Source organism: Acyrthosiphon pisum, chromosome A3, assembly GCF_005508785.2.
Source record: "Acyrthosiphon pisum isolate AL4f chromosome A3, pea_aphid_22Mar2018_4r6ur, whole genome shotgun sequence".
Lineage (NCBI taxonomy): Eukaryota > Metazoa > Arthropoda > Insecta > Hemiptera > Aphididae > Acyrthosiphon > Acyrthosiphon pisum.
Window position 1 is genome coordinate 5358851 of NC_042496.1, and position 23905 is coordinate 5382755.

Genomic DNA, 23905 nt, shown 5'->3' on the forward strand with positions numbered 1-23905 from the left:
GAGCTATAATATTTACAGTTGCTGGAAAGTCCACCAACTTAAAACCCTACCAAAGTATTAATCGTTAAAATTTTAATAAAAACATACTAAAAGTGTTTATAGTGTATTAGGTACATTATATATTTAGATGTTTATTTTGAATTAAATATTTGAAATAAAAACATAAGTATATATTTGCACAGCGATAGAAGCATGTACACAATATCTATAAAAAAAATTATAGATGGACACAGTATCAATATTATAAAAATTAGAGAATATTAGGTATATATATATATACCACAAAAATTGAGAAAAAAATAGATCAATTGAATAATGATACAATTGCGAATTGAAAAAAAATAAATAGAAAACAGAATTCACGATATTTTACACCAATAAAAAAAATCATAATAAAATATATATATTATTGTGCAATAATATCATTGAACGATAATAATTTGTTGCGTTTATATAAACACGTTATTTTTCCGTTTATAAGAACAAAAAAATAAATAAACCTAGCGGTCTTCACGTAATTATATGAGTAAAGTACGGATTTTAAAGCAATAAGAAACTTAAGAAAATCACTAAAAAAAAACAATTAAGTAGTCCAAATATTTCAAAAAAGCTTTAAAAAAAATTTGAAATTGTTACTTAAAAGAAAATAAAAGTACCAAAATGCCCAAAAAAGCATTAATATACAAAAATTATAAAAAAGCAAAATAAAATTCCATGCATTTTATTCTAAGTAGTATAAGTCAAATTTCTAGCTGACATAGCTTCGTTTTAGAGCAATAGAAAAAAAACAAATTCCTTCAAAATCCATACTCTAATTACCTATGTTATGTATTACCTGAGTTATGTCTGCCACAGAAATACAACTATACTGACACCATTAATAATTATTATAATACATGTGTGTATAATGTACACACATATAATGCAGACACGATGTCGTAAAACATTAATTCGTTTAATATTAGTATCGGCGTGTATATTATAATATGTATCTATGTATTAATTGTAAAATACACGTCATAGCCGTACCTACAGAATACGTACAGTAACATCAAAATATTACGAACAGCGAATTACGGCGATCAGAGAGTATCCGACCGACAGACAATAACAAATTGACGACTACCGCAGGAGCCACCGCTGAACCGTTGCATCGCACCTATAAAAAACGTACACGAAACACAATAACGGACGGCCGTTCGCGTGGATGTGGGTCGTCTGGCTGTCATATAATAGATAATATACACGGCATGTACCTCAGCTTAATATTATACATAGGTACATTATACATTTATAACTAAATAAATATACACAATAATACAAAATATACAATACTCCAATAGCGGCGAGCATGCGGAAATAATGATCCGAAGTCGTCCGCCCTCCGCACGACGACACGGCTGAGTGATATGATATCAGTAGTAATGTTGCCTACATAGTACCTGCATATCACAATTTTATTATATTTGTATATACATACGAGGTGATATCGACCGTCGCATGTTTTTTAATCGGGGTTTATTTTTCGTTCGTTGACGAATATAATTTGTATTTTACTCTTAAAACTAGGTTTGCAAAACGTTTACAGCACAACGATGACGGGCAGATTAAAAGAAATATAATATATAGCGCACTAAATAGAATATAAATATACTATATACTACATGAACAAATTATTATACTACTATATATAAACAATTATAAATTATTGTTATTCACGACTCATCGTATAAGAAACGGGGGTGCGGTCTTCAGTATAAAACATGCATAAAAGAAAATAACAATTCATTTACGCGGGGACAATATATAAAATTACATACAACGATTGGTTTTTGTGTTATAATTTGAATGTGTAAACCTTGCTGCAGTGTAAAAAAATGTTCCTACGAATAAAAGAGACTTTGGGTGCGTTTCTGGCTTCTTTAAGTGGTTCAACTATTATAATTTTTTTTAGTATGATAAAACGAAAATAATTTTTTTTAAAGATATATACAATCTGTACCCTGAGATATAATAAGAATATGAGCTAATTTACAGAAATACTGAAATAATTGTAAGAAGAAACCACCCAGCACTCAACAACTTTCTGTACACATTTTTTTTTTTTTTTTTAATAAATTTAAATAAATATTTTTAACAAGTATAAGAAAATTATATAACAGATATAAAAAAATTATATTAAATTAATTGTCTTTTATTAGGTAAATCGCGCTCAAAAAAATTCTTAAATTGTTTTTAATACTTATTAGGTACATCACAATAAAGAGTGAAAATTATTTTACCTGCGTGAATAGTAATTGTAAAAATGCATAAGTCAAAACTAGTAATTCGTATAACTACATAGTAATCTACTAATGTACTATTATTATTCATTTAAGAACATGTATAGTTAAATTTCTACTTTCGTTTATTTAATAAATGCCTTCCTCCAGCATCGCACAGTATTATGAGTTAGCATTACTTAGCTAAAAGAGGTATACAACAGGAACTTAACTGTTTATTAACTCAAAATAAATTTTGAATTTATTCTAATTCATAGTAAAATTATATAAAATCGGAGAACATGAAAAATTGAATTAAAAATTTAAAATAGTCATTAGTGAAATAAACATAAAATATTTTTATTTTTTGTTATTTATTTTGATATCAAAAAAATTCTGCCTTAGGGAATAAAAAGCTTATAAATAATATGATTATGGTATAAGCAATGAAATTAATAGAAAAGTGATAAAAAAATATCTAAAAAATAAACTATAATATTTATTAAGTATATTATATTCATCCAGGCTCGACGCCCCATTATTATCGTTTTCATATTAAGACTTACAGACAATAAAAAACGCGGGTTTATTAATTTAATAAATCCTTAATTTAATACTGAATACTAAAACAGTGAAAACTTATGACCCAAAAAGTAACTTTGATTACCAAAATCTTTACCTAATTTACTATTATAATTGAAAGGGTTTCATTAAAAATATTTTTTTTAAAAAGACTGGTCGAAGTTAGTTGCCGATTATACAGTGATTTCACTCCACTCACCATGACTGCTTACCATAGTTTTTTTGACTGATTATACATTTTAAACATTACCTTAAATTTGATTTTCGAGCACGCTTAATAACACCCCTAACATATTAATTTGACTCAATATAATTTTTTTTATATCAATCAATTTAGTTAAGATAATTTTATTGGAGTAACTATATAATCTATATTATTGAATAGTAGGACAACATTTTTCAAATTGGATGTCTCACTTGACGTGCAGATCGATTAAAACATTAAATCGTCGCGGTGAATGCTATATAATTTTAATTTTTGAGCGTATAATATGGAGTTTTGTAGAGAACAAATACGGTAAATAAATGCAACCAAAAAACATGGCTATCGAAGCATTTATTTAGGCATCGATGTTTGGAAAAGAGCCCTCGGCAAAGTCTGTTTTGTTTTGAATACTGTTATACAACTGTCTATCACGAGGTGACGACAATGAACATAATTTTATGCTTTATGAATAAAGAACCTGTATAGGTGCCTAGTGCATTCATTATAAGTATATTTATTCATATATGTCACTTACACCAATCTCATAAATTAAAAAAATGAATATAGCTATTTAATAATTTTAAAAGATATACTAGAAACCAAACGTAAAAATTAAAACTGTTTAATAGGTATAAGTATAATATACCCGTAACTATTATTTGTATTATAAATACAGGCACGTCATTACGTCAAGTATTATTCGATTACAATATAATGTGCGTTAGGTACTCAAAGTTTGATACGTATTTTGATACATTATATATAGGTACATGGACAATGGACATACTCACATCCATAATAATTGGAAACAAGTCCAGCATATACATGAAGTATGCTATATTTTATAATACGTAACTACATTTTCATTTTAAAACTAATAATTTAAATTTAAATTAATATGCAGTAAGGTTAATCAAATAATCAAATAATTGTAGGTAGATACATAACTATTAAGTATTAACTATTCAAATATTACTGAAATAAAAATAAATGAATTCACACATAAACATTTTAGAAAAACCAAAATAATATACAGATTTTTGTACAGCAATTGTCTATATATTATTTAAATTCATGAATAGGTAAAATAAAATATTCTTGTCACAAATGGTTTTTGATTCTATTTTCAAGAAACCTGTTCTTTCATATACAGCTACAAATTAATTTAAGCTGGCATTTACCGTAATGATTTGTTTAACACGGTTTACCAATATAGGTACACAAGTTTAATTTGTTGTTGCATAATTCTAAACAATATTCTACTCAATATGAATATTGGCCAAAATCAATAGATGGTTTCTAAAAGGTTTGTGATGGAAAAACGAAACGCTTTATTTAAATATAAAATATATGCACAATATTTAGGTTCCCATAATTCTTTATCATTTATTAAAAATAATTTTATATTTAACTAATTATACAACTCTCGAATACAAATAAATAAAAATAATTGAGTAAAGTACTGTACAATTCACGTTCGATGTGAATGTGTTAGACAGAAAACGATTTATCACCTATTGGATCGTTAGTAATAATAAGTAGGAAAGTATAAGGATAAAAAACTACATAATCTAGATAGGCATACCTAATGTAATCATGAGTGATGAAATTATGGATGCATCCTAGTTGAATCCCGAATTTAAAATAACTATAGGTACTAGTTAGCTCCGGGATTATTTTAGTTCTACACTAGTTGGGTCCCTACAATATTTTTTTATTATAGTACTGTATATGATCTATTTAGAGTTTAAGTCAAATGCATAAAAATATTGAGGTATGGTAAAAATATATTTCAAATTTATTTTTTTTTTTACAAATTATAATATAATACAAATATAGGTAAAATACCAAGAAAAAAATATTAAAAATCAAAATATATAGTAAATGTACCTATATATTATTATATATTAATGTATTATAATATAATAAGTAAAAATAAAATCTATCAATTTAATAATTGATTTTTTTAATCTTGATAATATTATAGGTAATAAAAATGATACACAATTAATAAAATATTATTATTTAATTAATAATTAAATATGTCATATTACTTTGCTTTATTCTTAAATACAATTTAAACATAACATTTTTTAGATCTATCTTGTCTTGACATTTGCAGTATATTACTTTATTACCACAAAAGAATAAGTGTACACGTTTTGAAATGAGACCATGGATCTCTGCAGAGATAATCGAAATTAATACCAAGAATTTTGACACCAATATCAACACAATAATTAAAATTACTGTCATAAAATATTTGTATTAGCCTCTTTAGCATAGCTGTAGATTACGGACGTTATGCAAGCAATTACTGTAAGCATGGGATTCATTATGTGGACCATGATGTGTGATGTACTGATGTATCACGTTACGACTACGAGTCGGTCCGCTCTATTTAAGCAGCTGTAGGTTACACTATAAAGGGATCGTTTTTATAAACAGGGAAAGTGTATGTTTGAGTTTTCGTATAATACTTTCACGGTTAATATATTATACAAAACAATAAACGAATATTATGCGACAGTGAATCAGTAGAAAATGATATAGGATAAATCACTTTCTCCACCCAATATAGATAAAATTAAAAAATATATATAATTGTATTTCATAGGTACCTACATAGAAACAATACACACAAAATGTAACAACTATCGTTAAGACCATATTACAATATAATTCATAGTAACACTATATAATGGTTAAATTTTTTTAAGTCTCATCACGATTTTAAAATGATAGGTAGGATACCTATATAAAAAGCAAATTTTAAAAATAACTTGAGCATATCATACATTATATTGCCTGTTCAGGCACATGAAATCTTAGTGAAGGGTTCAAGTTAAAAAGGTAAATTAACTGAAATCCTAGAAGTTGGTACCTACAGTAGTACAATACTAATTGTGTAACATTTTTTTTTACGATGAGTAAACACAGAACTACTTAGTTGATACAACTAGCCAAGCATCACGCTCATCATTCGTATGTAAATGCAAAGTAATGTACTTACTCCTGAAATGTATGTGGTAGATACTATAAAACCGGTAAAACGGTACAGGAAATTGTATTATAGACAGTGGCGTATCCAGGGGAGGGGCTGAGGGGGCTGCAGCCCCCCCCCCGAAATGTTAAAAATTATTTTAATGGTCTACGATAGTAGCTCAAAAAGTCTTAAATTGTATTTAAAATATTTAAAAATGTACAATATGTATTAACACTTTTCAGCTATCTATTTGTGCTAGTACGTATTTAATGTGTAAAAGTGTAAAAGTTGATCAGCACCTCCCGAAAAAAATCCTGGCTACGCCACTGATTATAGATCTAGGTAATTTCAAGGAATTAACGAAAATTAAAACTGTAAAAATTTAAAGTTGACTAAATGTCGATATTACATAACTTACCTAGGTTCTATGGAACACTATAGGTAATAAATAATAGTTAAAGATTATTGAAAAAAAAATGTAAATTAGTTACTTTATATTTTTACATACAAAAAACGTTAAATTCCTAACTCATTTTATAAGCGTTATAATTTTTCATAAATAGGAACATCAATTTTAAAATTCAGTAAAACATTAAGAAAATTTCCAAAATTTAAAATCTAACTACGATTATTTCTACATCTTCAAAATTATTAGTTAGGTTGGTTTTTGAACCATTAAATTTGATACACAATATTTTTATAGTGGGCTAATTGCTAATAATCTTGAATGAAATGACATAATCGTTAACAGAAATACGTATTCATATTACTACATCCCTATTATATTATCTATATATTTTATTTTATTTTTAGTAGGTAATAAAACCATATAACTACTGAAACTATTTCTATACAGGGTCTATATTATAATATAAAGATGATTTCTGCATATTTATAAATTATACAACATTGAACAAATGATTATTCGATCTTACATGACAGTAAAAAATTCTTTAAATAGGTAGCATATTATATATTATAATACTAGCCGATCCCGTGCACTTCGTCGCCCGTTATATGTATCAACTCTATATGACTCAAACTTTATTCAATTCGTTATTTTATATTCGTTGTATGGTGTTCAAAATTTATCTCAACTTTTCCGTTGCACGGAATAAAAATTTTGCTTCACAGCAGTACATTATTAGGTGGGCAATCTACCTGCGGTAGATCGCGGACCCCGTACTGTTTGTACATAAGTGTATGATTTAAGTCTAAAGTATCAAAGTTATACCAAGCTTGTCGTTTTTACTTAATTCCACCTACGATGGATTAATATAATCAACTCATATAAAATCCTATCCTAACCTAACCGAACTAAAAATCCGATGAATAAAAAAAAACAAATTCAACCCTTTGTAAATCTTCCCGGAGGTCTAAGCTAACTAAACAAACTAAATATCTTACTATATATATACACAGACTATAATTATACAGACTAAATTCTGGAACTACTTATCAGATAGTCTTGTATATATTATATATATGTATGTTGACAAAAGATAATAATACAAATCAACAAACATGCCAGATTCACCAATAGCAACCAATATATTATACACCGGTGGATTTTCCCACAATTTTCTTTCATATAAACCTTCTCCGTGAAACTCTTTCGTGTAAAAAAAAATCAAGAAGATCTGATAAGTAGTTTCAGAGTTTAGCCAGTACAGAGATTTTCATTTAACATTTTTATAGTTATATAGGTATTATATTATAATTTATATTAATTAAAGAGTAAAGCAGTTTTTTTTATAATAATTATTATTAAAATAGCTTAAAAACCCATGGCAACCATTTATAAACAACAATTTCCATCTGAGATCTCAAAATTCCCGTTTGAACACCTCCCTGGCTTGGTCCTCTCCCTTTTTAAATTACTCTATCTTTTAAGTTGGACCAAATTACACACAGTGTAAAAAATTTCATCAAGATCGGTTCAGTAGTTTCGGAGTTCATCCCTGACAAACATCGTGACACGAGATTATTATATATATAAGATAATACCTATAGGTACTATATATATATGTATAGCTGATCCTGCACGGCGTTGCATGTGACAAATTAAATACCCACGGATTTACCCTTTAACTTAAAATGTAAACTGCACAGATTTTTAACACACTAATTTGAGTTCGACCAAATATAAAATACCGGTCTCAAATTATTTTCTATCATAATAACTATTAACCCTTAGCCCCCGCCCCCCCCCAAATCTCTACCTATGCACTCACATTGCCTTTTATTAATATAAATTATAAATATAATAATATAATATATATATGCATAATATGGGCAAATATACGCCGTACGGTTAATTAATTAATAGTCATAATAAATGGATGATAATGTGAATTTAGAATAAGTGCCATTTCTTAATTTCTATACTAGTTTATATCGTAATTAGTGTAAATACTTTATAATCTTACATAGGCAGTTAATCTACAGATTATATCATGAGCACTGTAAGTTAGTGTGCAATGTTTATTTTATATAATAATAATGTCAAGTAGCTAAAACATCGTACTAGTACGTTGTCTTAGGTATAGACGTATAGCTAAAAAATAAAAAACAACCATTGGAGCCTGGAGGAGATTGATTACTAAATTATCATTACTTCAAAATGAAAGTGTCACTAATGGGTGGCTGCTCTCTTTAAATTATTCACTGCTATAAATAATCTTCTTGTATCATATGTACGTACCTATTGTGCAAATTGTACATTGTAAATTTTCTTATTAAAAAAAAAAAAAATGATCAGTTATTTTTTAAATATTAACTGCGCTTACTAAATGTTAAAGTTCTTAAACAATAATGTAATATGTGAATAATTTAAGGAAGAGTAAAATTACAAAATGTTATGACAAAATAAATGTAAAATAAATCAAAATTAGTACTATGATGTAAATTGTTTGTCATTTAAATATTCAGGAACATAAAGTTTACTGAAAATAAATAAAAACCTAAGACCTGAACCATGTAAAGGTTATTAACTTTCCTCAGAATTAAAAAAAAAACCATTACTTAGGTATTAACGTTTTATTCAAATGTCTCAGCATTTATATTACAGAGAGAACGACATTCCAAACAACGCGTCAACCTCCTTGTTTTAATTATACAAAAACATACACACAACTCACATATATCTAATGTATATAAAAAATATAGTTATATAAACACTAAAACTCATGCATTTACATTAAGATACCATCAAAATTGAAGCTGGCAAAAATATGTATACATTGTCTAGTGAAACGGTTATGGAAGTACGTTTTAAACCGGTATCATGAAGCCACCTTCATGATAAAAAAAAATGATGTCATCGCGAATAGTACCTGTAAATTACTCGTCGTATTATGTATTTGTACAATCGAGGGTATAAAATAAATTATATAAAATGATAAAACACCATCCCGAACGGAACCATGAAAATAGCCAAATATAGGTCGAATCCAGTATCTTGGTGTACTTTTCAATATATTTTTTTAATTACATTAAATAAAAGTATTAGATTCAATTTTTGAATGTAGGTATATATATTACATTTATTTATAGATAAAATTTTAAAACCTTATTTATGTAAAAATACTTGGGTACATATTATATTAAAAAAACAATGAAACTTATTACCTATTAATAATTTCATACTTGTGACCTAAAATTATACGTAGGTATGCGCTAATCCGGTGATAACACATATTATTATAAATTAAATTTGTATAGTGTCAGTTGGACGTCTAACCCTGTGCGAGTTACCCCCCCCCCCCCACAATGGAAGCGGGTAGCCATTCTAAATTTCGAACGTACCTCGGTACCGGCAGCGTCCATCGAAGGTTTCCTGGGCGGCGGTGGCCGGTTATTCTTTTGGACGGCGTTCAGCCACGCTTTAACCCGCCTGTTATTGCTGGCGTTCCGTTTGTACGTCAACCGGCCACTGTTGGCCACCGCTGGATCTTGCTGGCCACCGCCACGTACAGACGACGGCCGTCCGTCGTCGCACAGTATCGTGGACCACGGGGACGGTGGGCCGGCGGCTGCCGGTGGCGGCAGAACATACAACATCATAGCACCGCGCACCCGAAACTAACGCTAAACGCAGTACGACAGCAGCCGCGGCTACTCGTAAGTACGATATTTGCTTAATATGATAACAATACGCCTTACAATCACGAACTCAATACCCGGTCTGAGAGCGGCCAGCTGCAGCGAACACCCGGAACAATGACGGGTTCATCGCGGCGAACCGATTAAATTCTTTAAGAAATTCGATCGGAAAACGACGACTACACAAGAGGTTAATTCGTTTACGGTAAACAATTCAAAAAACGATCAAATCTGCACACGATCTATAATACACTCGTGCACGCCGCGATCACACGTGCCAAAGCAGTGGGGATTAACGAGCGCACACAATACAGACGCAACGGCAGTCACGTAGACGACTGACTGACGCGCGGCGACGACAACACACTACGGGCCCGCGAGTACAGCTGGACGAGGCCGACGCCGCTTCCACCACCACCAAATGAGCAGATCGTGCTTTGTCGTCACCACGCGAAGCGCGCCACACGGAAATCGAGACAATGTTTCGATTTATCGCGGAGTCCGATAGTGACACCTGAAATCTGAATTGTACTGTTTTCTCAGGTCAATTGATCATTTTGGATTGACTATTGGTTTTTTTGTTGTTTAATTTGGCCGGGTAGCCTATATGCGTTAACGCGCAATTAATTATAATTTATAATATGATCTTGTCTCGGGTCTCCATTATTTATCTTTAACGGTCGTCGCGATTATCGCCATGTGATTTTAATCCGGAAAATTGCCCACAATGACGCCGGGGGTAACAAAGAGCTAACAAATGAATCGATTTTTTTAATAAAACAAAGAAAATAACAATAATAACAAATAATCTTTATTGTGAGTCGAGTGAAATTGTAAAGTATCCAGTTTTAAAAAATATAACACGAACAACAATGGATAAGCATGAAACGTATTAGCTACAAACTGTAAATACTGAATCTAATGCGATATATAAAATAAAAAATGAGATAATGACCAAGTATTAGAAATTGACGTAATCAAAACCATTATTAGTTTTAATGTTGTTGTAAAACGAAATACTACATTATAATAATATATATAACTAAAAACGGTTCAAAACGATTTTGAATTATAAAGTTAATTACCTACAAATTAAGACATACCTAAAGAAATCACAAGAAAAGTTTTAAAACTTATAAAGGTAATGAAGATGAATGGTAATACTAAATGCTAATCACAAATCATAACTATAGAATATGAACGATTTTGTATGTTTGGAAAAATATGCAAATGCTGCATAAAATGTATTATGATAATCTTTCATCCTTGGGTATCTGAATCTACATTTCCACAAGATCTAAAAGAGGAAGAATTAACAGTCATTCTTCAGCTCAATGAAAATGATATTATTATCGTTTTTTAAAACTACTAAGTTCTTGACTCACTTAGTTTAATCTCAAATTACAGTGTTAACAATATACATGTAAACCATTATTGAAATACAAAATATAATGCTAATTAATTAAATTAATGAAATTAAAACAAAGTGAGAGGTTTAAGTAAAATATTTAAAAAAATGTTTAGTGAAACAAATAATAAAACATAACAAAAAAAACAATTAGTTATGATAAATATATAATATTTATCCTTTATATTTGTATGAAATGTATATTTCAGTGGTCAGCATGCATATGTATAGTATATAGGTATCTACCTATATTTTTTATGTCTTGAATATTTAAAATAAAACATTTGAGGATAATTAACATATAATTACAACAAAATACACACTAAATCAGTTACACTCAATGAATTCTAGTTATTTCATAATTCTAGGTCAACACTGTTTACATACCTGTAACCTGTTACACTATAAATTCTAATTTAATTACTTTTTTATTCAACATTTTGTAATTACTTTAAAGTGTACTTACATAATAAATAATAATCACATTTTATGAATCAAAATAAAATAATCTATATAATAGGTAGGAGCATCTATACCTAATTAATACTTTTATGTAGTTTTTATATTGATGGAAACCAGGTAGTTTTTTTAAAAATATTTCAATGTGCCACCTTACAATTTTTCTAAATTACATAGTCATCAAAAATGCACATTTGAAGTACATTCTTGTCACCCCTAACATAATATGATTTATGGATCTAAACACTGCTTTTATGATACTTATTGATGCTACAAAAAAGGTTATAACAAATACTATAGAATATTAAACAAAATTAAAAAATTATGATTGAAAAACCTAAATAAAGGTACTTAAATATAAAAATATGATCATTGACAAGCAAAATGATATTAGAATAAAAATTTGTAGGTGGTAACACATAGTTAATAACGAAATGTAATAATGAATAATATCAAATAATATTTTCCCCGTTAATTTATAATTATTAATTACACAAAGTATTAGCATTGATTATAATACTATATTATTATAATAGTAGTATTTATAATCAATGATCTTAGGTTTAGTTAATCGGCTAAAAAGATTATATTGTATTTTAATGTAAATAAAACTGTGTAGGTAATCATGTTTTAAATTAAGAAATTAAAATAGATAGGTGCTCTACAAGATAAGCAATAAATCAATCACTCATTTAAAATCATTTGTTATAAAATTCTATATCAAATTATTGAATAATTCAAAATCTAAGCAGTAAAAAACGTCGAATTTGCGAAAGAAAAAAAAATAATTTTGGTAATTTTTGTTTACCTAGTATGTCTACTTTAAGGACAGAACAGGCAAAAACTACAATCGTTCGTAGCATTAGTCTCTTATGGACAATAAGTATTTATCGGTAACGTTAATGTGTCTAAAATATCACGTAGAATCGTATTTTCATAGAATGTAAGGTACTCACCGAATTCTGTTGCGAAGTCCCTATAGTCGGAGACGTCTGTACGGCGGCTAAAGCCATACACGCCCGCTGTGGTCTTTGTTTTTTGTCCGACAATGGCGAAGATCAACTATGTTTAAATATTCGATATAACTCAACGTAGACGGACAACGAATTTTCCGTTGAAAACACAAGACAAAAAACGAAAACAACCGACGATGAACCAATGTAAAAAAACAAATAAGGTATCAAATATTACTCAACTCGTTATCACGAAAATATAAGCGAAAGAGTACAGAAGAGATAACAGCTCCAGCTTACCACGGTTGTGGTATCATGCATATAATGGTGCAAATTGTTTACTGACGTTCTCATGAATCGTTTGGTAACGACTATTTGACCATACATCTAACGTCCCCTATAAACTTGTATGGGAAATAATTACTTATTATTATTATTAATTATTATACCTAAAGGCTGTAACGCATTATGCATAATATGCCAAATTGGCTGTCAGGCAGTATAATATATTTTTCGATAATGATGGGAGAGATGCGTTTGAGAATAAACGTTTTTCGAATTTTGGAAAAAAGAGACAAGAGGCTCATTGGTCTAAAGCATTGACCTATTATAATATGTCAATGGTCTAAAGGAACCTAGCAGGTTCGGAGGTTTATTAAGTTTAGGGAACAGTATGATTGTGCAGAATTTCCAAATTGGAGGAAAATAGGAGTCTTAATAAATAGCGTTGAAAATGTGAGTTATGTGGATAATAACTCTAATTGGTAGACTTCTGTAGAAATCAGGTCTAAAACAGGAAGTTTTTCAATTGATATTTCAGTATAGAGTATTTAACATAATTTGGTATGAAGGGTTTAACTGTTAGAGTTAGTCAGTAGCATGGATATATACAAATACAACAACTATTACTGTTTTTCCTTAAATTTTGTTTGGTTTTTCAACCTGCGCTTTTGAAAACTATTGAGAATTTAAAATTTTGACCTCCCGAATGCACCAACTAGATATAACATTCACTTTCCTATCAAACGTATACTTTTGAAGAAAATCGGTAATGAAAAATATAAAAATTTAAAAAAAAAAACATATTATTGTAAAATCAATACATTCATCGCTTCTCTCAAAATTTAAAATAAAGTAAAATATGTAGTATAAAAATCGGTTATTAAACACATTCGCTGCGTAAAAATTTACCGAAAGTAACTATTTCCAATACTTCTAAACGGAATGCTGTTGATAATATTTCTATATGCCCATTAAAATTAATACGAGAAGAAGTTCAATCAAATGTCGTGGATGTAACATTAAACGATGTAAACTCCATTTTCAGAAATATTTATTGTGTGAGAAGAAAAGCACTTCCACCACAACCGAAATCTATTTATAAAGTTCATTCAGCATTAAGAATATTACAATTACATATTTACATACTTACAAAAATGAGAATCGGAAACTTCGAATACCTATCACAAGTTTGCTCTTTTTTGAAATGAAACAAGATAATTTTTTTTAAACAATACTGACTTAATATCTTTAAAACACATAAGTATATTGGCGCTCATATCTTATTTTTGACAGGCCAAAGAAGGTATCTTAAAAAAGTTGGTGCGAATGATACAATGAAATAATCAATAGATATATCAATAACAACTAATAAGTAATAGTGTCAATAGGGGCATAGGGCCAATAGTGTTATTACAAAAATTTGTCATTTTTGATTTTAATTTAATTTCCTTGTTATTTCTATGTATGTTGTAAGATATTATGTTTTAAACGTTTAACAGAGATACGACTGTTAACTTTAATACCTAGTCAATGATAATTTATAGTGCAAATTATAAATATAATCTGCTTTGTTTGGATAATTTTGGATATGAAACTTGCCAATTGGAATAATATTAAATTAACATTACAAAAAATGTATAACAACAGTTTTCAAATTATACAAGAATTTTTAATTAAAACTTAAATTTAAACATAGTATAATATATTTATATAATAAAAAAATATATATAATAATAAAGATTAAAACATTATAAATGTGTAGAGCTGTAGACTGTTGACTGTAAATAGTAGGCTAACTAAGTTTAGTTCAACCACGGAAAAACCATAGAATAAAAAAGTGTGACCAATTATAACAAATAATAATATTAGACGAGGAACAAATAAAATGAGGAGAACAAAAAATAACATCTGCCTAACCCAAATTTTAACTACCGATATTTTTTAATATGTTAATTTAATTAGTTGCTAAGATATTTTTAATGCTGTATAAATGTATATAATATAATAATTACTTGTAAAAATAATAATAATAATAATAATAATAATGTAATTATACAAATACGTGCAAACCCAACAAACATCTTATTTTCTTAACAAAATAAAATTGATGTTTATTATTCAGTTATTTATTAAAAAATATTCGGATAAATTTTATTTTATTGCAGTTAATTTAATATGGTTTGATAAAAAATAGTGCTATCATTAAATAATGTGTGTTAGAAAATTAATGACATCAGACAACAAATATTATATTTTAATATATACTTGTACATTAAAGAATCTATACTTGTGCAAAAAAAAAAAATAATTTCATAAACAATTGTGTAAATTTGCCTTATCGACAAGTGCAAATAGTCCGATATCAGTTGAACAGATTTGTTTTGCAGATATTTAATCATTTAAAATATGATTAAATCACAAAATAGAAAATTTATAATTTTGATATGTATGTGTTTACATATTATATTAATTATATAATGTGTGTATAAAATATATATATAAATTTTTTTTGTACTTTTTTCCATAGATATAATCAAATTTAATATTCTTTAATAATAATTTACAAAGCCATTCAATATTCCTTACAAATAACATAATATTTGGTTTTCTCTCTTTAAGAAATAAGGTAATAAACCATCACAAAGTATGACTACTAACAAATAAATACTACAGGATAATGTATCCCAATAAGATAAAACCGAAAATTCCTAAAGATCTAAATAGACATTAATACACAGTAAAAAGCCATTAAGTTAAAAAAAAAATAGTAAATTACATTTCAATTACATATAATAACAGCTAATAGGACACACAATAGCAATATATAAAAAGTACAGGATGGACTTCATAGTTATAATATTTAAATATGTTTAAGTACAATAATAAACATGTTCTTGACATAATAATAATTATTGCACAATTTATAATTCAGTTTTTTTTACATCATACAATTTGTAAGTTCCCAAATGTATAATGATTATCATTAATAAGAATATGAGTACTTAGCACCAGAATAAAGTAAAATTGGTTTTCATTTATTTCACAAATGTTAAACAATAATATGAAAAACAGTAGGTACTGGTCTTAATTATTAGTCAGAAATTAAAACTACTGTTATATTTTTTAATATAACATAGATGTATAAAAGAAGCTCATAATAAGCTTAAAAACACTTAAAAAAAAATTATGCAAGTGAAAATGACAAACTAATCAGACAAATAAAATTAAGGACCAAACTTTTGAAATATAAATCAGTCTTTACCAGAATATTGAAACATATTGGTCTACAATTAACCTATTCCTTTTATAAGTACTCAAAGTATTTCTATGTTACATGCTATTTATTATTTATTAAACTTTCTTTGAGCTTGAAATATGATTTGAGCCGTTCCATTGCGTATTCCTAAAAAAAAAGTATGGTAAAATGTTAAGAAAAGACAAACTAAGATTTTGATTAAAAAAAAAAACAAGTGAATAATTAATCAAAATTCAGACAATTATAAATGTTTGTAAATAATAAAATAAAACTATTTATTTTTAACAGGACAAATTAAAAGGAAAACACAAGCTAAAAGTAGGAATATTTACCCTGTATCCAAAAGTAATTTTTGACATTCGACTATTGACAATACTCCATATACCCCAAAATAAATGTGATGCCAAAATAAAGTTATTTACTTCGTTCAGTATCAATTCTATTGATTCTTCATTTTCCATACAATGAGAATACCGTTTCAAGAACTCAATCTAAAATTATGAATTATATTTAAATAGAAATCAGTAAGAAAATCAATATTTATAAATCACTAATTACTTGTTGGTCTTTTGTTGGAAACAATTCTCGGTTAACTGTGTAATGCGGATAAATGGGATTTGTATAATCATAAGTCCATTCTACAAAGTGGTTAGCTATATCAAAACCACGATAATTGTATGCACAATATTCATAGTCAATAAGGCATAATGATCGGGAGCCAGGGGGGTCATTTTCCTTCATTAAAATATTACCCTCTTGAAGATCATTGTGGCAGAATACAACAGGTGACCTCAGCTTTGACAAGTGTTTTCTAGAATTGAAAAAGTAACCATAATTTTATTATTTTCAACATAAGTTTGTAGTTTAATAAAATATGGATTATATTCATACTTAAGCCAACGGGTTTCATCACTGAGATTTATAGATAGTATCTGATCAAGCTCCATGTTATCACTTGACCAGTTAACATCTTTAATTGGCTGTTGTAACCATCTGTCCATGGTGTCCCATAACCATGTTGAGTCTTTATTGATTGGAATGTTGAGCTGATGTAATTCAGCCATTTTTTCTGCAATCATAAGGCTTAATTTTGGATCGCTTAATTCTTCAGATTTCATTGACCGAGCCTGTAAGATTTCATAGAAACAAAATATAAATAATTTACTTTATATTATAATTGTATTCCAAACGAATGTCGTTTTTAACAATAGTTGACTTCTGAATGAAGTATTGGACCTTTTATTAATTTGTGTACTTGTTCTAAATCTAGGACAAAAATACATTAAATGTGAATAAAACATATCTTATACAATAAAGTTAATGTCTCTAAACATTCCTACCAAGTGCTTAATGTACTCAAAGCTCAACTTACTGATCAGCTATGACTATCATCATAGATTGTATACTGTTGGACTTGACCCATGAGTCTGAAATTTATGCTCGACTTTTGGAACAATAGCAACATATCCAAAAGCCGTTAGAATATGTTATGTCAACGTCATTCAAGCATGTTGATATATATATATATATAGGTATATTTGCATTTTTTTTCATTTAAAACCCAAGGACGAGTACTGGTAAAATGACAGCAGTGGGCCTAAATTTTTAAATAGCCTACATTGAATGAAATATTTTATTTATATCTATAGCCAAATGGCAAGGAGCCACAAAAAAAAATAAATAACTATCACTAAAATTTATCTCAGTATTCAGTAACATTAGACGATTCAAAGGTTAGGACCTAACCGTTAGATTATTAAGAAGTAGGTATATTATGTATAAATTATTTTAATCTTGTAGATTGTAAAATACATTGAACCAACTTTACAAAGCTTTTTGTTTTATAACTAAACTAATTAATAACCATTTAAAAAAATGAATTATTTTATATTTAAACATAATTGATAAATTTGAATGAAACAAAATAATGGTGTTGGTGAAAATCAAATAAATGTGTGCATAGGTTCAACAGTTATAATGCAATTTTGTTTTAAACATTTTCTATATTAATTTTAACAAAGCTAAATAATGTAAACATTCATTCTAATTATATTATAATAAGTACATTTAAATGCATCCATATCTAAGATCAGCAAAAGTAAGCATGAACTTGATTCAATAGCCAACACAATTAATTCAGATGAAAATTAAAAAATAAACTTTTTTTATTTATCAAGTTTTTGAAACAATTAATATTTATAGTTGTTTTGTTATAAGCCAATTATTTCATATTATTCCGTTTATTATTACATGCAATACGTTACGTATAAATTTATTCCATTTTTCGTATAAACATAAAGTGAGTTGGGTATTAGGACTTTACAAAGACCTAGCCTTTACACCAGGATTGGCGAATTTGATAATTTAGAAGTAAAAATAATAGTTAAACATTTTCACGTATTCAATTTGTTGTAAGTAGGTATATTATGAATTTTTTATACACATTTATTACTTATTAGATTGGGTAGGTAAGTATATTTACAATTTAAACATAAAGAGAATGTTGTACGGTTGTAAAACATAACAACTTTTATATTTGAAAAAATAAACCTAGCTGTATTTTATTGGTCGTTACTTGTTTATACGTTTAATTGGTATTATTATTTTTTTTTTCATGGCAAATAAATAATTAATCCACATTAAATTAAATTAACTAGTTCAATTAAACAAAATCATATGTCTACAAAATGTGTTATTGAAGGTGAACGAGCTTACCGGAATGTATTCTTCAAGCCGGCCTCCGGGGAATATTCCATGCAACTTAGGCCCTAAGCCACGCTCCGATAACAATGTGAATATCACAGATTCTGTGATTATATTTTCAATAGCATTCTCGCCATGTGTTTGGCCATATAACCTCATCAACACATCGCGAGGATCGGCATTACCTTTAAGTAATGTTACCCGATATAGCCAATTACTCAATCCACCACTGCAAAAAAAAATTTTCTGTTATAATAATTATATATTTTGCAACTACGAAAACATTAGAACGCATAAACTATTGTTGAAAGCAAACATACAGTTGACGATCGTTACACAGCTAATTACCTACGCTAGAAGTTCATTTTTAAAATAAAAATTTTAATATTATGAATAGTTGGACTTGGGACTTGGATACACGTTTGGATTTGGTCATAGAATTATACAGATGTTTTTAAACGATTTTTCTAGTATAATCGCGTTAATATACAGCTCTGATGTCTGATCCACTATCAACGAATATAGAAACAAGATGTTGAAATTTCAATTTATTTATCATATAGGGTACTTGCATAAAAAATGTGAGATTTCGCTTTCTGAAAATAATCGTGGATATATGAGAACGGTTTAGAAATAAAAACAACTTAACAACTTAAAAATCAAGCCAAAATACTAATATTATTTCATTTTACTGATTTTTTTGTATTTGTATTTAGCTACACAACTTAATCATATAATGTTGCTTTTGTTTAAATAATTTCGATTTTATAATTAATTGTGTACCATGTGCAAAATAAATTAAAAATAATTCATACAAATTTGTTTTAAGTAAATAGAACTGTCAAGATGCCTATAATATATATAAAAACATATAACCTTGTTGTTTATAAAACAAATACGCCTCAAGTGTAAATGAATATCGTTGGGCTTCAGTGCAAAACTACACAACTACCTAAATGAATTTTAAAAATTGTACTGTAGAAGCGGAATAATATCACATTAATCTCATCAGGGAATACTGCATAGTCATCATTGACTTTTGGTTATCGTATTTACGAGTCCATCTTATTATTAATCAATAATATTATAAATTATGATACCCATGGTTTTAAATTACAGAAAATCATACTAATAGCCGCGTTTACACGATTTATTTTTGATGATCATTTAATATGTATCACACACACTCCACATTGAATGAAAAATAAACAGTGTTAACACGAAATAACATAAAATCAACAAAATGTATCATTCAAATTCAACGATGGACGAAGTTTGGCAGTGTTCGACTTTTCTATACTATAGCTGATACTGGATTTATCCAAAATGATCACCTGCAAAAGTGACCATCTAAACACAGTTTATATTATATATAATTCTGCAAGTATTCAACGACTTGTGTGAAAATAATGTACTTGACAAAATGTCGACATGTGTAATTTTGTTACACGTACATCATACACGGTTTGTTGGGCAATAATAATTTATCATTTACCGTTTTTTGACGCCTAAAAAATATAATTAATTACATTCTATAATAATAATATATGCGCGGTATTTGTTTTTCACCTGACGCATAAATGCAATAGCTAATACGACGCGCAGGGTTAACTCCGTAGTACACTGCACGTCCATTAAATGTGTTATTGCGTCTCAGGAAAATCGTCGTCTCCCGTGAATCAATATTATAATATAATATAATATGTATAATATAATTTTATACTAACACGTGACTGAAGAAAGAAACCTCTTAAAATTCAACCACCACCTAACCTAATACTGCGCCGTAATAACCTGCAGCAGTTCAGCCCCTCCCCCACAAAGTCACTAAGCAACGATTTTTGTTCTACTATAGTATATTGTAATGGTACAAGGATACGATTAACTACACTAAATATTATGACCATATTATTTCAACCGGACATTAGCGTCAGAATGAGCGCTATCGTATTCAACAATATAACCTAATTATTTTCACCCTTCGCACGAAATTTATAATAACTAATAACATTAATAACATAAAACTACATAAAATTGCTAATAAAGAGGAAAAAAAATACAACGCCAATCGTAAAATATAAGTAGCTGACAGAACTAAGAGTTTAAATTTTGTTTACTAGATCAACCTGCTCCAGTATACCTAAATAATTATAAGAAAAATATTTAAAATTTTTAAAGCATAATATTATAATAATGAATGCATTTTGATACTTAAACAATTTTAAATATTTTTGAAGTAATATCGTTGCGTGAAAGAAATATTAAATAGGATTAATTTCAAAAATATTAATATAGGTACTCGTAATAGTATATATACATAGGTACCTAGTTATTAACTGTATTTATTATTTAATATTATAATTATATATTATAATATATAGGTAATCCATTAAATTATAATATAGTAGGCACATCAATATATTTTTAATTAATTAATTTACATTATTTATACAACCAATAAATTCATAGAATATCAGCATTATTTTTCTAAGTAATGAAATTATTAAATTTGTATTAAGTGCCAACTTCTTTTCTATATTAACAGAAAATATGAATTTTTATATTTTTCGATTTATCGTATACAAATATGTTACTACACGGTTTATTATACATTTATATATACCAACTTTCTATCTCAATCGATATTATACAGTTAGTACCAACGTGTTTTTCCGTTTTCCTTTTCATAGAGTGGTCTCTACACCCTGTTTAATATTAAATTTAATTCTTAGATGACTATAACTTTAAGATCTACCTTAATGTAAATCGGCCAAATACAAACAAAAATATCTAATCTACTATTTCACCTTAAGCAATTCAATTATACAGTGTGAATATCTTATATTTATGATTGACATAAATAGTTACCTAATACGTTTCACGGATATGTCCTTTGATGTAATCTTCTTCCAAGACCCGGGTAAGTAACTCCTGCAAAGTCTAGTCGCCATTTCAAACATATCGTTATATTGCGCAAGACCCTAAACACAAAATAATACCAAGTAATTAATACATTTAATAATAATAAAAAAAATACATAGAAAACATACGTAAATTATATTTATGAAGAAAGTATGGTATAACAGCTGACAGGTGGATACATACAAAAATGTAAGTTTGATTTGATTAAATATTGTAATTAAGTATCGAAGAATATCAACTCATCCAATCATCAATTGATTAAATATGCTAATAATAATTTTTCAATTAAATATCAGTTAAATTATGCAGGACGTAATTTAAAGGTATTGAGACTAAGATAATAAAAATGGTTCAAAGGCTATTTTACAGTCTGTTCACCAACAAACGAAACTATTTATACCTATGATAATATTATAGTCAAAGCTAAAAAATAAACAAGAAAACAGAATTAAAATTCTTTTTTTTTCCTAAAGTATATTGTGTACATATTCATTACCCGAACCTGATCATAATATAATAATATATTATAGTAAAAGTATTTTTGTACAATGTTGGTTTCATTCATTTTCAAGAAACAATAACTTATCAATATAAGCTTTATGCATAATATGATCAGTGTTTTAAGTAATTTTTCATATTGACGAAAAATATTAAGTCAATTTGTGCAATGCAGTTTAAAATTTCAATCAATATTGTCTGGATGCAATTATCTAGCTTTTTACTGCTCAAAATAACCTTTATATTAATTAAATGATAAAGCAAATAAATCGTTTAAAGAATATTATGACACCTTGAGTATATTACAAAATTAATTCATCTATTCTTTTTAAAATTTTAAATAATTAAGATACAGTAACATTTATAAAATTAACCTATTATCATCTAACTATTTCTATTTTAATTTATACACAAAAGCCAAAAATAAGGTAAATCAAAAATAATACAATACCTAAGTCCTAAATGTATAAAATGAAAAACGTATTGGTGGATTTCCAAATTCTCAATTTTGAATCGAGTCCAAAAGTTGTAACATATGTTTATCAAGTAATTAAACGATTTTTAGACCAACGGTTAAAATTTTAAATACTTTTATGTTCTATTTGTTTGTATTCAAAATTATGCAAAAAAAATAGGTTAACGCGTAGTGTACTAATAAGCTAATATTGTACAGTTACAACATGCCAAGTTTATAAGAATATAATGAATACATATTTATGAATGAATACAACTACTGTGTAGGTATCCAACGTATACCGATACTATTGTAATATATGCATACAGTATGTTGTTGTTGTACCTATAGGTATTTGTTAAATACTTACAACAATTTCGTAAAAAATAACTTCGTTGAAATTTCAATAACGATAAATATTTACAATTTTGCAGTATTAGTTAAAATTATGAAAGTAAAACTACAAATAATTACAACTTTACTCTTCTTATGGTTAAAAGGTACAACACGTGAGTAAAACCCTATATCGATCAACATTCAACAGTTCAACACCTTAAATGCTGCTCAACTAATTTTAACAGCCCAGAGTCCAGACGTAATAATTATCGAATCCACAGATTCTATCACTGGCACCAGCATTTACATTTTAGCACCCACTGAAATATGCTAAAGTTTTCTGTACTTAAGGGGACGTTACAGTGGCATTTGTTGTCTGTCTTACAAGTGTGTGACAATGTAACATAGCAAATTTACGCTCAGCAGAACACGTTTATCTCCGTTAGCTTAAAATTAGAGCTCTTATACAATTTAAAGGTAAGATTATTATCTAGAC

The 23905-nt window shown here is 27.8% G+C and overlaps 2 protein-coding genes across 7 annotated transcripts in view; both read right to left on the reverse strand.

The window, feature by feature from the left end:
* LOC100168094 (protein phosphatase Slingshot) overlaps positions 1-13187 on the reverse strand; it is a 68774-nt gene extending 55587 nt beyond the window's left edge. For 2 of the 4 annotated variants that reach the window (XM_016803008.2, XM_008182720.3), the window contains exon 1: positions 12962-13187. In XM_016803008.2, coding sequence (XP_016658497.1) covers positions 12962-13018 — 57 coding nt within the window. In that variant the 5' untranslated portion in view covers positions 13019-13187. Of the gene's footprint in view, positions 1-9841; positions 10987-12961 lie in introns of those variants that run through there. The other 2 variants (XM_008182714.3, XM_001942824.5) reach the window with 2 other exon arrangements.
* A 1706-nt stretch (positions 13188-14893) lies between these two features.
* Positions 14894-23905, reverse strand: part of LOC100169456 (choline/ethanolamine kinase) — a 14311-nt gene continuing 5299 nt past the window's right edge. For 2 of the 3 annotated variants that reach the window (XM_016803014.2, XM_029491410.1), the window contains 6 exons: positions 22068-22180; positions 19212-19428; positions 17388-17623; positions 17055-17307; positions 16829-16987; positions 14894-16643 (listed from right to left, as the gene is read on the reverse strand). In XM_016803014.2, coding sequence (XP_016658503.1) covers positions 16578-16643; positions 16829-16987; positions 17055-17307; positions 17388-17623; positions 19212-19428; positions 22068-22180 — 1044 coding nt within the window. In that variant the 3' untranslated portion in view covers positions 14894-16577. The remainder of the gene's footprint in view (positions 16644-16828; positions 16988-17054; positions 17308-17387; positions 17624-19211; positions 19429-22067; positions 22181-23905) is intronic. The other variant, XM_001942876.5, reaches the window with a different exon arrangement.